This window comes from Danio rerio, chromosome 25 (genome assembly GCF_049306965.1).
Source record: "Danio rerio strain Tuebingen ecotype United States chromosome 25, GRCz12tu, whole genome shotgun sequence".
Classification (NCBI taxonomy): domain Eukaryota; kingdom Metazoa; phylum Chordata; class Actinopteri; order Cypriniformes; family Danionidae; genus Danio; species Danio rerio.
The window spans coordinates 23,102,831-23,115,948 of NC_133200.1; the positions used below are offsets into that span (position 1 = coordinate 23,102,831).

At 33.3% G+C, this 13,118-nt stretch overlaps 1 protein-coding gene across 2 annotated transcripts in view; it reads right to left on the minus strand.

Moving 5' to 3' along the window:
- fbxo31 (F-box protein 31) overlaps positions 1-13,118 on the minus strand; it is a 31,339-nt gene that overhangs the window by 15,711 nt on the left and 2,510 nt on the right. Inside the window, exons 2-3 of one of the 2 annotated variants that reach the window (XM_073943143.1) lie at positions 6,934-7,005; positions 3,646-3,732 (exon numbers count right to left, since the gene is read on the minus strand). In XM_073943143.1, coding sequence (XP_073799244.1) covers positions 3,646-3,732; positions 6,934-7,005 — 159 coding nt within the window. The remainder of the gene's footprint in view (positions 1-3,645; positions 3,733-6,933; positions 7,006-13,118) is intronic. The other variant, XM_021470691.3, reaches the window with a different exon arrangement.

The window sequence follows — 13,118 nt, forward strand, 5'->3', positions numbered from 1 at the left end:
GTTCTGCACCCATTGCCATCCTGTTTCACGCACACACATACAGGACACACAGAAGCTGCCCTTGTGCTGCTTTCTAGCCCAAACCAAGACTGTGTCCCAATTTGCATTTACCCTTATCAAATGATTTATGAAATACAAATAGTATGCCAGTATAATTTCCAGGTGAATAATAACATTAAAAGGAGTATTTCGTGGAATAATGAAAATGTAATGTAAATGTAATGTGTATTTTTTATATAGCGCATTTATTGTGTAGGGCCATACACCCAAAGCGCTTTACAATCATGAGGGGGGGGGTCTCTCCACACCACCACCAGTGTGCAGCATCCACTTGGATGATGCGACGGCTGCCACAGGACAACGGCGCCAGTGCGCTCACCACACACCAGCTATTGGTGGAGTGGAGGGACAGTGATAGAGCCAATTCGGTGGAGAGGGGATAAAAGTTTGTAAATATAAATGACACAATAATATATTCTCAATCCATATATAAGACTTTTTTTTTTCTGTCAGACAAACACAGTTAAAACATTTTATCCTGGCTCTTCCATGCTGTTTAATAGTGTCTTTTAATTTGAAAAATGTTAAATATTTTGTGTTACAAAAGCCCAAGGTACTGCTTCATAAATATCATGATCACCAACAATGTAGTATTTGCAGATCACTGGAGAACTACAATCTGCCAATTTAATAAACTACAGATCCCATTGATGCCATTCACTTACACACCTGGCCCAGATTCCCCTTGATTGCAAACACAAACAGCTGATAATCAGCTGACTAATCAGATTGACTTTAAACACAACACACGCACACCATTGCTGAGTCTTGTAATTTGTAAGTCAGCAATTTAAAGCAGTTTCTTGTTCCTGCCTTTCGTGTTTTTGACCTTTGCTTTGTTTATTGTTTTATGTCGTTTTGCCACCTGTCTGGACCATTCACCTGTACTCTGACTACACTTTTAGTTTATCTGTATGCTCCTGTCTGTTCCTGTGTTAACCTTTGCCTGCATGACAATTCTGTTACGTAAGAATGAACGTGCTAACAGGGCTCGTTCCAAATGCAGCTTTATTTGAGAATGATCAGGACAGGAGACAAAACTATAAAACAATGAACAAAGCAAAAATCAAATTAAACGAAAGGTCAAGGCAAAGAAATCTTACAGGGGAACATGACCCAGCAAAATCTCTGTGTGTGTCTGTGTGTGGGATTAGTCCATCATGAGCTTCCAGGCGTGTGTGTGTAATCATGAACTGATGTGTCTGACATGCATGACGGGAGTTGTAGTTTATTAAAGTAGCATATGTGTAGGCAAAAACTAGATCGCTGGTAATTGTGACAATAAAACATGTGTTTGTATGGGTTTGTTTGATGATGGATTTATGGGCTTTTTGGAAGCTTCAAAATAAAAGTCACTACCTAAAACCATTAAGGAAGAGCCAGGATAAAATTTGAAACTATTCCATGTGTGTTCGTCTGAAAGAAAAAAGTCAATTAAGGGGTAATTTTCATTTTTGGGTGAACTACTCCTTTAAGTCCTTGTGCAAGTAAACATCTTTTTTCAATTTAAAAAACGGCAGGGAATCTGATGCCAAATCTAAACTTAAATACATTCAAAAAACAGTAATAAATATGTTTTAATGTAATGAACTTAGCAAGATGATTAAATAAATGTTAAAATATCAAAGATGGTAATGATGAAAACAAAAGTTACAGTAGCTTCTAATGGTGTCAACTTAGATTCAATTTTATACATCCATATGTACTTTTCTATCACCAGTGAGGTAAACATGATGCAAATTCAGATTCAGCCTATATGGAATGTTCCATTATCAAAATAAGTTGAGAATGTGACAAAAGTGGCGATTACCTGATTATCAAACTAAAATCAAACTTGCATTACTGCTCAAGTTTAACTTACAGGCCTCGTTGAAACAATTCCTGTGGATCATGTGGATCTGTGAAAATCACTAAAAGTGCTCCTCATTTTTTCATTAATAAAATTGTCAAATTTTTTTTCACTGGTTTTAGGTTCAGTCATGTATTTTTAGCTTTCAATGCAACATTTCTCCAAATGTGCATTTAAGTTTTATCCTAATATTTGTACTTAAAGGGATAGTTCACCCAAATCTGAAATTTGTGTCATTTGTATTTACCCTTCACTTTTGTCAAACTTGTTTCTGCTTAAGTGAACATGATGAAAGATATTTTGAAGAAAACTGGAAACCAGCAACCATTGACCTCCATAGTATTTGTTTTTTGATTACAGTTTTCAGCTTTCTTCAAAATACCTTCCATTGTGTTCCAGAACAGAATATTCTTTATTCATAACTTTTTTAAACCATTTGAGGGTGACTTGAGTAGTAAAGTAAATATTTATTTTCTAACATACTATTTCTTATAAATAGTATAAATAAATAATAATAATTTTTTTTCTAAATCTATTAATATAATCTATTATTTCTAAACAGTACTCAACATGTTAAATCAAACAGCAAAATTTCATTTACAATCAAAAAAGAAATTGAAATGGCAGTAAACTGAAAATTCATATTATCCTAATATACTTAGGGTTAGGTTAGGGTAATTAGGCAAGTTATTGTATAATTATGGTTTGTTCTGTAGAATATCGAAAAGAAATATAGCTTAATAATTTTGTCCTTAAAATGGTGTTTAAAAATATTAAAACTGCTTTTTATCTTGCCAAAATAAAATAAATAAGACTTTCTCCAGAAGAAAAAAAAAATATTATTAGACATACTGTGAAAATTTCCTTGCTCTGTTAAACATCATTTGGGAAATATATATATATATATATATATATATATATATATATATATATATATATATATATATATATATATATATATATATATATATATATATATATATATATATATATATATATATATATACAATTCAAAGGGGGGCTAATAATACTGACTTTAACTGTATATACTGTAGAGATGGTATATTCCATTTAAAGGTATTAGTAGTACACCGCAAACTGAAAACAATATCATCATTTACTCACCCTCTTGTTCCAAATTTGCATTCTAAATTAGGGTGTCACAACTCAATGTAGGGTCAAATATGGACAAGCCTGACTATTAAGTTAAAAAGTGTAGTTTAAATTTAATTAACATATTTAACCCAATGTTGAATTTGTCCAAATTTCACCTAACATAGTGTTGTTAGAGTTGCTCCAAAAGTATTATGAATGGCTATCAATCTCCAATATTCTCCAAGATATATTATCTTGTGTTCAACAAAAGAAAGAAACTTAAAAACTTAATCTAATCATTTTCATTTTTGGGTGCACAATCCCTTTTAGCAATTTCAGGCATAGACATGAAAAAAAAACATTTTTAAGTTCTTTTAAATGAAGATTCTTCAATTAAAAAGTACCAGAAATGAACACTGAGAAAATGTGATGATACAATGAAAATTATGAGTAAAAAAATATGAGAGCACTTCAGTAATCATTTTTAAATATGGAGTTCAATCAATACCATGTTTGTCAGCTTAACTTGCAATGAACCTGGAACACCCCATCAATAGCAAAGAGCATCTTCAACCATCAGCTTCACAGGCAGTAATTTAGTTTCATCACCACAAATCCTAACACACAAACACAGTACATACAGTGTGTGTACACGTCCCGATAGTCCATATGCTCATAATCAGGGAGGAGCTTCATAAAGCGTCCTGACTTCACCTGTGGGTTCACACCTGAAGAGGTGTGCAGGTGAAAGAGGGAAAAAAGCAGAGGGCAACAGCTGACACAATAGTGTTGTCAAAAAAGTATGGTGAAAATAAGTATATATATATATATACAATATATATATATACATATATAGTACTATACATATATAGTATGTCTAAGTTTATATTATTATTGTTATGTTTACTTATCCTTTATTTATATTAATTTATTACTTATCATTTTTTGCTACTATTGTTGATTTGGACAATTTCGTGTAAATTTGTTACAATGCAAATAAAAATTCAGATTCTGATAACTTGCATAAAACCGCCACACTAAGTACTGGGAAAATCTTTCTCTTTAAGTAACAACCATTTGTGTTTTCACCTACTGAATATTCTTTGGTTTAAACCAACAATGACAATGAAGTTCCTCTAAACAGGTAAACCAATCGACCAAAAAAAAAAAAAAAAACCCAGAGAAAAATAAACAGTCTAATACTCCTAAAACAGCGTTTGTGAGCTGAGGTATAAAAAATGCAAATGATTAATGATATGTAATGAGGTGGAGTGACATCACATTAGCAAACACAACAGTTGAGTTTGAAAAGCACAAATGACATTTACCTATCCATCACACTCTGTTCAGTCCACAACCAACAGCAAATCAAGTATCGATGTTTACGTTTTCTAAATCTAGCACCAGAGATGACCTGAGTCTCAAACACTGGTCTGATCTTTTTACTGATTTGTGCTATATATGAACACATGAATATATACTTCAGTGATATTGTTTTAATAATAATGAGATAAAAAGAATAGTCCACTAAAATAAAAAAAAGATTCCTTCCATGGATGCCAATCACTAAGGCTTTTCAAAATTCTTCCAAATATTATATTTTGTGTTCAACAGAAAAAGAAACTCAAACATGTTTGGAACAAGTAGAGGGTGAGTCAAGAATTTTCACTTTTAGGTGAACTATTCCTTCAAAAGTTCATTGCGGGTCCATGCTTTAAGGAGTATTGGTTTATATGAGTGAGAGACATTGTTCTGATTGAATTATTGCACTTGAATAAGGTCACCTTTAATCATAGTATAACCTAGGGCTGCACAAAACATCGAAACATTATCTTTATTGTAATAATAACATATGCAACATCTGTTTTGAAGAGTGTATGATTAATTAAGAATGAGTAGGTTGTACAGTATTTGTAGGTTGCGTATCCAAATCTGACCAATCAGATGGGGTCTATGGGATCTATACTTGCCTCCCTAGAAGGCGCTATTATGCTATTGGTTAAACTAGGGAATAAAGGTAAACTAAACATCTCAGAGCTGAAAATAAATGCTATCAGAAAAACAAGAAACGAAAATGATAACCATGTTGGTATCATTTATAGTCGTTTAATGTTTAGATGTGTTTTTCTGAATTCATTTTTAATCTGATCGGAAAACAATGTATATCATGTTTGTTTTAATGTGATCATTACTACAAATCAACTCAAAAAAAAAAGGATTTACACTACCTGAAGTCTTGTCGTCAATCCCAGTTGTAAGAGCAACAAATAATAACTTGACTTCTTGTTGATCATTTGGAAAGTGGCAGAAGGTCAATTTTTCTGACGAATCATCAGTTAAACTGCATCTCAAGCATCACAAATACTGCAGAAGACCTACTGGAACCCACATGGACCCAAGATTCTCATAGAAATCAGTCAAGTTTGATGAAGGAAAAATCATGGTTTGGGGTTACATTCAGTATGGGGCCTCCACATCAAAGTTCCTGAAAGTAAGGAAGATCAAGGTGCTTGAAAATTTGGCCAGCCCAGTCACCAGACATGAACATTATTGAGCATGTCTGGGGTAAGATGAAGGAGGAGGCATTGAAGATGAATCCAAAAAAACTCGATGAACTATGGGAGTCCTGCAAGAAAGCTTTCTTTGCCAATAACTCAATTTATTTGAGTCATTGCATGGATGTATGGATGCAGTCCTCCAAGCTCAAGGGAGTCATACACAATATTAATTCTTTTTCCACTGCACCATGACTTTATATTCTATACTCTACATAATTTCTGTTAAGTGATAAGACTTTTGTCTTAGCAAAGTCAGACCTTACTGTCCTAATTAAATAATTAAAAATCAAGGCATGATCACATTTTATTTTGGTAAAATAAGCGTGTATGAAATAATAATGCCTTTCATATAAGCCACTTCTGAAACCAAATGATTAAGTAGAAGTCAACTTCTTTGACATTATTTGCTGTTCCTAAAACTTGGACAGGCGACAAGGCTTTTGTCAATTAGTAAATAACAAGAAAATAGCAATGATCAGACAAGATTGCATATTTACATTGCCTAAATCTCAACAAAGCAGAGATGCTGATCTTTATGTTTAATACAATATGCTTGTGTTTTTATAATACACACATATGCACAAAATTCTCATAGTATTTGTATGTTGTTGCTTCTATTGCCCTCATTAGCAATTCCCTTTAGATAAAATGCCAAATGTACATTTTCCTACAATCACTTCATATCTCTTGAAAAACTGTGCATTTCTGAATGTGCCTCACACAGGTAAGTGGGCTTGACAAACCACCTGTAGTAACAATCTCTCTTTCCACATGCACCAGACACTTTATTTAAACTCCATTTGACTTTCACTCAATAAAAAACAATGTTTTCTTCATGTTCCACTATTTGTTTTCTTCAACATTAAATACCTAATATTGTTATGTTTTATGTAAAAGTCCTTATATAGTCTGTCTTAAATTTTGTGTATAGTTAGGGGTTTATAGTATATAGGTAGTGAAATTAAAGCTAATTTTAGTTTTAACGTTTTAGAGATAAAAGAGGCAAGTGTGTATAACTATAACTGCATTGTTTCCATCAAACGAATACAAGTACTTCTTGTGAATACTACTATACATTTTATTCAGAATCATTTGATTAATACAGTTAGGCAAAGTGTTTTTACTGTTTTTATGAATTTTCTAAATTAGTGTCAGTTACCAGCATTTTTCTAAATATCTTCTTTTGTGTTCATCAGAAGAAAGAAACATAAATAGGTTTTGATTAAGTGGCATGTGGGTAAATGATTCCAGAATTTTCATTTTTGGGTGAATTATCGCCCTTAAAAAAAGAAAATATCATTTTGACCCCATACTTTTGAACGATACCTTAAATTACTGAAATTTGTACAGTAGGTTACTAGATTTACTTACGTTTCACATACAAATCTCGGCTCGATATTCCCACAATCTCCATCTTCCTCAGGTCATCTCTCATACCAAATTCTGAAAGAAGATAAAAAAAAAATTGCATTAGTTCCAAGTTAGACTCTAAAGAAAACACTTAATCTAGATTACATACCCACGTCAGCTAACTTCCTGATATGTTTCACTTCAAAGTAAAATTGAATAAATCAGAAAATATACAACTTACTGTACATAAAAAAATCATGTTAAGATTTCACATACTGTGGGTACGGAAAGTATTCTGACCCCTTCACTCTTTGTTATATTGCAGCCATTTGCTTTAAGTTTATTTTTTGCTCAAAGTACACACAGCACCTCATATTGACAGAAAAAGACAGAATTGCTGACATTTTCGCAGATTTATTAAAAAAGAAAAACTGAAATATCACATGGTACTAAGAAGAGCTGCACGATTAATCAAAAAAGATTGCGATCTCAATTTGACCCCCTAGACCAGGGATGTCAAACGTGCGGCCCGTAAGCCAGATCAGGCCCGCAAACAGGTTTAATGCGGCACGCAACATGGTTCTGTAAAATATAGAAACGAGTTGTAATTTTTCAATAAAAGAAGCTGCTGTTCCAATTGTGTCCACTGGGTGGCAAAACTGCAAATGGTTAATTTAATTCGATAAAGCAGGGATTCTCAAATGGTGAGCGGCTACCCACTAGGGGGCCTCAGGCAGCTCTCCTGCAGTTGGGCCGCGAGAATTTATCCACTTTCTCCTGTTCTTTGATGGATTACTTCAAACTCTGCGCAAAAAGCCGCCTCATGATCGCGTCTGCAACTAGTAGGCAACATGTAAGTCTGTTCATTCACAAACTATGCATGAAGTGAAAGTGAAGGTCTCTCTTTGTGTATTTTTGTGTGAACTATTTAATACATGAATAGTTGTCCAAATTAATGTCCTGTGAGTGTTTTATAACGAACGCGTGCCCATACAGGAGGATCTAGCGAGGCTTAATGGTGTTTCTGCCATAAATAAATTGACCTATGAGCTTCAGACAAGCGAAGTGAGACAAAAGTTCGTGTAAGCTCCGTCGTCTTTCAAATCTGCAGCGTGAGGACATTTCGGTTTTGCTGGTAAGCATAATGCCAATAAAAGAAAAAACTAAAATAACTGTGTTTTACACAAGCATTGTTTTACACGTATAACCATGACTGCACATCTGCAGAGCCATCACCCAGAAATATCACTGATAGCAGGATAGCAGAGACGGTAATAAAGTTCTCCAAATAGCAACAATCCCTTGCTAAATCTTTCAAGCAAACATACCCAACACGTTGCTTGAGACACATAAAAAAACAAAAAAAACAAAGGCAGTGCGGGTGTTTATTGCTAAAGATTTGATGCCATTTTCGGAAATTAGAGATGCAGGCTTTTGTCATTTTATAAAAGCACTCGATCCGCGTTCCAGACTACACTCTCGCATTTTTTTAGCTGTTCCTATTGCCTATAGAATGACAAAAACAAAAAAAAAAACAAAAAACAAAAACACGTGTCAAGCCATGAGAACCAAACCTAACCAAGGTATGTATTGAACCGTGGGCTAACTGTATTGTAGCATCCCATATATATATATGTATACACGTACACACACACACACACAACATATATATAGCATTATATATTTAAATAAATAAAAATATATTCACACACACACACACACACACACACACACACACACACACACACACACACACACACACACACACACACACACACACACACACACACACACACACACACACACACATATATATATATATATTACACTTTTGTACATATAATAAAATTATATATACATATATAATATATTTATATAATATATTTATATTATATATAATATATATTTATATTATAAATAATATATTTATATATGTATTTATATATAATTTATACACATTTTTTTATTTTTATACATATTTATATACATATTTATACACATATATAAATACATATTTATATATGTATTTATATATATATTTATATTTATATATGTATTATATATACATATAATATAAATATATAAATATAATATACATATATATATACATATAATATAAATATATATTGTACATATAATATAAATATATATATAATACTTTTGTACATATATAATACTTATATTTATAATAATTAAAGGTCCGGCCCACTTGGGAATAGATTTTCCTCCATGTGGCCCCTGAGCTAAAATAAGTTTGACACCCCTGCCCTAGACGATCTTAATCCAGCATTTTTTCGATTCTGCCAATCATATTTTCAAGTTTAGGAGAGAAGCAAAGGCAGCTGTATGAGTCTTTTCATTGTTTCACATATGTTGCTCAGTGATATGGACACCACCAAATGATGTTAAAAAGTCACATACTGTATTTATAAGGTATAATTCACCCAAAAATGTCATTTTTGTCTTCATATAATGCTGTACTCGCGGCCACGAAATCACACGTAAGGTGAGCTGCTAACCAGGAGCTGTTACCACAGAGAGGGCTGGCGTTCGCCCTACTTAATGATAGACGAGTGTGCATATACTTTAGTGAACAGAATCTGCATAGGCTGTGAATAACAGATAATAAAGTTGTAAACAACATTCAGTTAGTGGCACAGAGTGATCGTTTGAGAGCCGCGCGCGAAGTGCGAAGAGCACTTAGCAGTGAAAATTAAACCGAAAGCGCGCACATCATTTAAATAATCATATCGCATTTTACAGTTATGATTGCGACAAGCATTTGATATGTTTTTTCTTTCATAGCGAACACATAGTTGTGCATGAAAATAAATGTTTACAGTGTCAGTATAACTACTCTAGCATATATAATGTTGATTTTACCAGTGAATAAATGGTCTAATAATGTTGTCAATGACAGATTGCAAGCACAGGTCTATATCTCAAACATAATTCAACATCAGAACTATTATAAGTACAATTGAATTATTTATAGATACCAGTAGACCTACACATATTATTATTACTTTATCATATGTTTGAGAAAAAACAATAATAATTGCTGACTCATATTAACCTTTATTTTACATCTACAGAATTGTGCAGCTCTAGTATTAAGTATTTCAAGTAGGTACTATCACTGCAGCTTGGTGACCTCCAAGTGGAAGGGATTACACCGCAAGTAGGTTGGGTTTAGGTGGTAACATCAGGTTACTGAGAGTTTGGGTTTAGGGTTGGGGTAGGTGTAGACATTCATAAAACACAATATTTGACTCTGTGTCATGTACAAAGCATGACATAAATAAAACTCTAGGTTTGTACAGCCCACTCGGAGATCGAATGCCGACCCACTTGGAGCTGGCTCTGACCTCCGTTTATACCCTCCTCCAAATATGGAGACCTTTTGCTGTGATACTCATATATTTAACTGAGGTGCTGTCCATTTCTTCTGATTATCCTTGAGATGGTTATACAACTTCATTGAAGTCCAGCTGTGTTTAATTATACTGATTAGACATGATTAGGAAAGCCACACACCTGTCTATATAAGACTTTACAGCTCACAATGCATGTCAGAGCGACTGAGAATCATGAGGTCAAAGGATCTGCCTGAAGAGCTCAGAAACAGAATTGTCGCAAGGCACAGATCTAGCCAAGGTAACAAAAAACTTCTGCTGCACTTTAGGTTCCTAAGAACACAGTTGCCTTCCTAATACATAAATGGAAGACGTTTAAACGCTTCATAATGCTGGCTTTCCAGCTATCGTGGGAGAAGAACATTGGTGAGAGAGGAGCCCTCCACCAGTTGGGGATTTATGGCAGAGTGGCCTGACCGAAGCGTCTCCTCAGTGGAGTTTGCTAAAAAAACACCTGAAAGACTCCAAGATGGTGGGAAATAAGATTCTCTGGTCTGATAAGACAAAGATAGAACTTTTTGTCTTAATTCTAAGCGGTAGAAAACCAGGCACTGCTTATCATGGCTGCAGGGACAGGATAACTGATTGCAATCAACGGAAAGGTGAATGCGGCCAAGTAGAGGGATATCTTCGATGAAACCTTCTCCAGAGTGCTCAGGACCTCAAACTGGGCTGAAAGTTTACCTTTCAACAAGACAATGACCCTAAGCTAAAATAACGAAGGAGTGGCTTTACAACAACTCCTTGTCTGTTCTTGAATGGCCCAGCCAGAGCCCTGACTTAAACCTAATTGAGCACCTCTGGAGAAACCTGAAAATGGCTGTCCACCAACGTTTACCATCCAACCTGACAGAACTGGAGAGGATCTGCAAGGAGAAAAGACAGAGGATCCCCAAATCCAGGTGTAAAAAAACTTGTTGCATCTAAAGGGGTGCTTCAACTAAATTTTGAGCAAAAGGGTCTCAACACTTGGGACCATGTGATATTTCAGTTCTGCTTTTAAAAAAATCTGCAAAAATGTTTTTCTGTCAATATGAGGTGCTGTGTGTACATTAATGAGGAAAAAAATGAACTTAAATGATTTAATCAAATGACTGCAATACAACAGAGTGAAAAATATAAAGGGGTCTGAATACTTTCTGTAACGACTGTATATAAAATATGTCAAGTATGCAACGTATATTTCAAAATATTGAAAAAATGTACAATTTAATTTTTTTTCAACCACTGGAACTACAAATATAGGTTTAATATTTAAATATATTAGCTACAGTTTTACATGGTTATATATTGCCATGTATCAAATTCCTGTATGGGACTTCACTTGAATCTACTTGTTAAGTTTGACGAAGCGGCTTCCGGGTCCAAGCGCTCAAATGAATGGGGAGACTCATGAAATGGTAATAATAAACGCTTACAAAGCGATTTAATAAAATCACGATCGCAGTATATATGTCCATGCCTAATATCCGATGGCCAGAAAGTGATTCATTTTTTTATGAATTGTTAATTTTTTGGTATTTGTTATGCAGCAAGCCCAGAGATTGTTGTGTACACTATGATTTTATATAAAATTAACTTTAATGTGTGATAGGAATAAAACGTGATCATAAACTAATGATTTCTCCACTCAAATGAATGGCGGCTTGGACCCGGAAACAGTATTACATACGTCACCACTTATCAAGCGGATAAGGTTACAGCTCCAATCTGCCGATTATCCTCATAACACTGTATTCTTACAATTACATAGTGCTTTAACAATGACTATAGTATAGAGAACTTGTAGATCTTAAACAATTTTTAAGTGTTACTTAAGTCACGTTGGTTTTGTAAAAGATTATAATATTGAGATTAGTCGCACAATAATTTTTTCAATCTTCTTAGCTTCACGGTGCTTTTGGGAAATGGAGCCCTGCTTTATTCTGTTACAGTGAACTGCAGAGGTCTTACGAACTAACAAATGGTTCTATGAAGACTGGTAGATAAGACCAGTGGTGGCAATTTACATTTTATTCACACAATTAAATATGCTATTAGGTGTTTCACTAATGGTTTTGGCCTTGACTTATGTACCAATTTGTAAAAAGTCTGTATCATTATTACGATATTTATAAACAAAAAAATGTGCACAAAACTGTAAACCAACGTATTAAGCATGAATAAAAACGTTCACACAATGTCAGGAAGACAAGTCAAATCTAATTTTATCTATGAATTTGAAACGACTCAATCTTTTTCATAATTATAAATGCCTCAAATATTTTTATTTGAAAAAAAATGTTACCCACTATCATACAAATATTACATTTTACATGAATCTATAGAATAATTTAATTTATTACATTATTATTTCTTCTAATATTAATATTTAATTAATTAAAATTTTTGAGGGGATCTTCTAAAAAAAAAGTGATAATGCTGGTCTAAAATGCATTCTTTTTCTTTCTTTTTAATTTATATGATTTCCCACACACAATTTAACAGCATTATATGATCCTATGAATAAGTATTTGTAAATGTTTTCAACTCAACCATTGTGCAAAAAGGTCAAATTATATAATAAAAAGACGTAATTTTATATAATTTTATATAATATTATATAAATTATATAATAAAAAGACTTGTTTCAGTCACAAGGGTGAAAATGTCATTGCTCTACAGTTGATCGCATGTATAAAAATATATATTTTTCATAATATTATACAACCAATTTTCTGAAATTAAATTGTAATAATTGTAGATTTCATTATCATTTTTAAACAATATGATATTAAGCAGCATTTCTTT